Source organism: Montipora capricornis, chromosome 12, assembly GCF_036669925.1.
Source record: "Montipora capricornis isolate CH-2021 chromosome 12, ASM3666992v2, whole genome shotgun sequence".
Taxonomy (NCBI): Eukaryota; Metazoa; Cnidaria; class Anthozoa; order Scleractinia; family Acroporidae; genus Montipora; species Montipora capricornis.
Window position 1 is genome coordinate 1,012,963 of NC_090894.1, and position 5,000 is coordinate 1,017,962.

At 38.7% G+C, this 5,000-nt stretch overlaps 1 protein-coding gene across 2 annotated transcripts in view; it reads right to left on the reverse strand.

Moving 5' to 3' along the window:
* Positions 1–47: 47 nt before the first annotated feature.
* The window catches only part of LOC138025285 (uncharacterized), a 411,211-nt gene continuing 406,258 nt past the window's right edge, over positions 48–5,000 (reverse strand). For both annotated transcript variants that reach the window (XM_068872518.1, XM_068872522.1), the window contains 4 exons: positions 4,439–4,561; positions 4,027–4,135; positions 3,119–3,215; positions 48–1,728 (listed from right to left, as the gene is read on the reverse strand). In XM_068872518.1, coding sequence (XP_068728619.1) covers positions 1,691–1,728; positions 3,119–3,215; positions 4,027–4,135; positions 4,439–4,561 — 367 coding nt within the window. In that variant the 3' untranslated portion in view covers positions 48–1,690. The remainder of the gene's footprint in view (positions 1,729–3,118; positions 3,216–4,026; positions 4,136–4,438; positions 4,562–5,000) is intronic.

Consider the following 5,000-nt stretch of genomic DNA (forward strand, 5'->3'; position numbering starts at 1 on the left):
AACTTTTGCTGTTTAAGCCAATCAGAAGTAAGTACAGACAATAGAAAAGTTATCAACTTTTTGCATACCAATTGAATTCCAACATGTTCGCTGCCGTTGTTGCTATCGTTCTTATCTGGACCGTTTCTTAACTTGTTAATTTCAATTTACGGTGTCCCCGATTAGTGCTCTACAGCACTAGAAGATTAAACACTTAAATAAAGTTCCTTTCCTTTCCTCGCTTTTGATATTTCCAGAGGTTCCTGACTAGTCCATCTATATAAACTATCGTTTAACCGTGTTACGAGAGAAATTCGCGTTAACTGAAACCTAGTAATAGACCTTTCTAGCTTGCACGTTTTGTTCCCCCATTCAAGGTATCGTAATATTACTCCTGGGAACACTTTCCTTCAAATGTCGTATTATACACGTGTATATGTACGCGTAACTCATGAAATTCCCTTGAGAGCATCACGTGGTCTGAAATGGGGGAACAAAAGGTGCAAGCAAAAAAGGGCTGTTATAAGCAAGGACTGAATCTTTTTCCCCAAAGTTGAACAGTCAAACGAACCAGAACTTCTGAAGAGTGAGATGCACCAGGCCATCACAGTTTTCCTAGACAGCGCTTCACGATTCTACTGACTAAATCCGGTCAAAGACCAGGGGCCCGTTTCTCGAAAGTCCCGAAAAGCCATTTGTGAATCTGCCAACCGCTTGTTCAGGAAAGCTGATCTTTTAAGATGTTTTCAAGGTAACAAAAAGCAAACTTGATGTGAAGTTTCACGTCTTAAATCCTCTCCGTTCTCGAGATACAGAGGGAATTGTGACACCCGAAAATGGCCCGTAAAGTTTCGGGACTTCCGAGAAACGGGCCTCAGGCCACTTTTTCCATTCACTAACACTAAACATGTCAGTTGACTCTCACGATGACTTCCGCTGAGGTTGTCGAAACGTCAGGCATTATCACCAAAAGTCCTACTGAGGACCAATCTCACCCGGACGATCTCTGATATGACCCCTGGGTTCAAACAAGGAGTGATGTCGTTGCTAGGGTTGTTGTAAAAGACAAGCACAAACTCCCTTCTAAAGCCATAAACTGTATTCATAAATTGGGCCAATAAATTATTCTTTGTCTTCGTGCTACTGAGACCAACAAGTCTTGCTTTAGAGCAACATTTCTTTTGTGTATTATCTATCAAAACGAGGCTAGTTGGTCTTATTGGCACAAGGGCAAAAGAAACAACTTATTGGCTGCAATTTATGAATAAGGCATATAACTTCATTTCTTTTCACGTTAAACAGCCTTAAGAACTTGCCCACAAATTCTTAGTTTGCACCCACGTGACACGGCGGCCATGTTGGATGGCAATACAATACGATATCTTTTCGCATAATAATAAAGTTTAGGTTATTCTTCTTGCCATCCAACATGCCCACCATGAAGTCACATGCAAACCAGCAATAGCCTCGAATCTAAGAGCGATAGCTTGATAAATCTTTCTATCAGTGTCTCTTTCCTAACACAAGTCATCCTGGAAACTTGAAATTTGAAAACAGTATCCTTCTAGCAGTTTTCCGCTGTATTTTCGTCAGACATTCATCCTTTGCAAGAGTCGGGTCTGCTTGAGAATCGCCGTAAATAGCCTTTGCTCAATAGAAAGTCAAGGCCTAAATGGGTGTGTAAGTATTCTTCCCACTTTCTCCTTCGATACTAACCCAGATGGTTAAATATTATCCCTTCATTTTCCTCTGAAAAAGAAATCAAAACATGTTACTAGAAGCTGAAAACGAAGAACAGGAAATGGCCGAGAGGAGGACTGGAAACTACATATTTGACTTGGAGGGAATTCGGAAGACAGTTATTACTCGCTTTTTCGCCTATTCTTACTCGATGCTTACCGTGTTTATATCTGCTCAATTATACATTCGAGGGGGATAAAGCTAGACAGTTTGAAATCACACTTCGGCTTCTCTGAAGATACCTCGTTTCTACGGTTAAAGTTAGATACCGTGAACCCCGTTCACATTCAAATTAGAGCTCGGGCATACTCCACATACAGTACTCAGCCAAAAAAGGTTCTTTCATGATCGTGATATTGAATAACTGGACACAAAAAAGACTATATGGTTGAAGTTAGCCTGCATGCGTCAGTTTTTCGAGGTTTTCTTTTCTTTTTTTTATAGATCGTAGCAACTTTCCAACATTAATTCGAAATTTGGCGCATATTTTTCGAAACTTCAAGCACAATTCGAGCACTCTCTTGTCGTTCGTATCAGCGATCGCTCCTAATGCGGACAAAAATTCGTGTCCACTCACAGGATAGTACAGCATCCTTTTTAAAGAGCTTTTATGTTTATTCGCTTGTTTTCTTGTTTTACCACACTATATAAGGTTTCTTATTCGTTTTATCATTTCAGCCCGTTTAAGACCGCAGTTCAGGCGGTGGAAAGCTTCTTCTTTAAAAAAAACTTTTAGCCAGAATGAGTGTTTTTTAAAGATGCCTCATTCTCACAGGCCAGGAAAATACCATAATACTCTTTGTTTGTCCCCACAAATTTTGCATAAGCGTTGTTTCCAGTTTCTCTTGGGACTTACAATGGTCCCAAGAGAAAACAAAAACAATGCTTTTGCAAAATTTGGGGGAACAAACAAAGAGTATTATGGTAATTTCCCAAGTGGCCTCTCACTCTTTGATGGATACTGAATCATAAGCATAAATTATATTAACATAATTAATAAAGGGCAGGACGAAGAGGTCACGTGAAAAGAGGAACATCGCCTTTTGAGTGCACAGTGTAGTGTTGGGAGAACTGGAGCAATATGTGCGTGGCGATATGAAACTAGACCTTGAGAAGAGATCTGAAAATAAACATCCAAATATTAAATATTTACACCCGCTATATTTTCGATTTTTACCCTGTTTCATCTTTTCCCCGCATTTCTTGTGAACGAAGCTGGATAAAGTAACATGGGCGTAAGACTAGACACAGATTGCATATACAGCAAAAAACCCATGGCGTGGTTGAATGTCAATCACAATGATATGAAAGCAGTGTCAATTTCCTCTTTTTTGGACTGCGTCCGACCAACTTGCTTTGGTGGTTCAAAACTAAGTGAGATCTCATGGTAAAAAGTCACCGTTTACCAGTTCCATGTCAAGTGACACTCCTGATGGCACATTGTCTCGCAAACACTTGATGAGGGTATGCGTCTCCTCAAATGGTATCTTGGCAACCTGCGCACGGAAATCACTGATTATGACTCTCTACTTGCACAAATCCCATAGTACACCTCTTTTCCAGCTCAAAAAATTGCATAGGCATTGTTTTCGATTTCTCTTGGGACATCTTCATGGCCAAGGAGAAATTGCAAACAATGCTGTGAAAGTTATTTTGGTCTCGTGCCCATCGTCACGCAGCCAAGGATAACCAATCAGGTGTCTTCTTTAAAATAGCCGCTCATCATAACCAATTGAAAATTAAAACATCATTGTATAGACCTCTTTCATAATGACGGCCAAATAAATTATTCTTTTGTTTTAATGCTAATAGGCCCTACTAACCTTGCTACGACGAGCAAATTTCAAAAGAATATTTGTTTTAAAACGAGGGCATTAGGTCTAGTTAACATAAATACAAAAGAATGTAAAGTTGGTCGCCATTTATGAAAGTGGTCTATGGTGGATGATGTGTTCTCTCTCTTCATCCTCTCTTAGATGGATAAAAGGGAGTTAAAGAAACCAAGAGGCCACGGCGATGAAAACGTCACTTCAAAATATACGTTTCAGCTATTCTAAGTATTTCATGATTATTCCATCTTGTTTATATTATACATTTAATAATTATCCTGCGAAATCGCGCGGAATATCGCCTGATACTTAGCCGACGAGGCCGAAGGCCGAGTTGGCTAAAATCAGTTACTGGCCGAGATCCCGGTGTTGCACCCTAGTAAAAAGTTACCAGCCCAGTGATCATTATCTCAAAACGACGTATGGTGAATGAGAATGATGCTTGAAAATTTGAAACTCAGGATGGGCAAACACTAACCTGAATTATTCGACCTTTCTTGTTAAAGTGAAATGTTTTACAGAGCTTTCTGTGCTGTGCTGAAGGCTTAGTTGGTTCTTCACTAAAATGTTCTGCTGTGAGGTTAAATCTACAAAAAAAAGGAAAAGAAAAATTCAAACTGAGGAATTTTCTAACCAGAGTTACTTGCCTCATGGCAGAACAAACCAATTTCATAAACTTACTTTGATTTTGATGTGAAATTTCCACATTTCACAAACATTGTCCTATTGTACCAACAACAACTGAAACATACATGTACAGTCATGTACATTGAGGAATGGGAAAATGAATCACTTTTGAAAATAAGTAAAATAATATGGCTCTTTTCATCATAACCATAGTCTGTAGAGAAAGTAACATGGCATAAAATATTAATAGCATGAGGTGTTACCTGAAAAACAGACTAATGCGACCAGTCTTGTTAAGATGAAATGTTGCTCTGTGTTTTTCATAGCTGTCTAATGGGCGAGCCAGCATCTGATTGTCTTTGAAATCTGTTGGAGTCAGGTTTATTCTGAAAATTAACACCAAGGAAAATGTTTCTTTTGTGAAATTCACAACTTAAATATTGACACTTGATCTTGGTTATGAGCTCAAATACCGTTTAACCTACAGGTAATATGGAGACCATTTGCGTAAAGTATTGCTAAGCTGGACTTTTTTTTTTTTAAGTGTCCAAGCATTCATAATTTAATGAAAATTTAATACAAAATTTATTCCATTCATGCTTGTGGATAAGAGACTGGTTATGGCCATCTTGGTACTATACGCACCTCGTTGGCTATTTACCATCTCATCCCCAATGCACACTCATGGAATAATAATATTGTTAAATTAGTTTCTTTTGATCATAATCAAAAGAAACTGACAAACAGAAAAAAAATTAACGAAAGTGTAAGGCCCAGGCTTTCAGACAGCCATGGTTCTCTGTAGTTCTTATTCTAGCCATGACC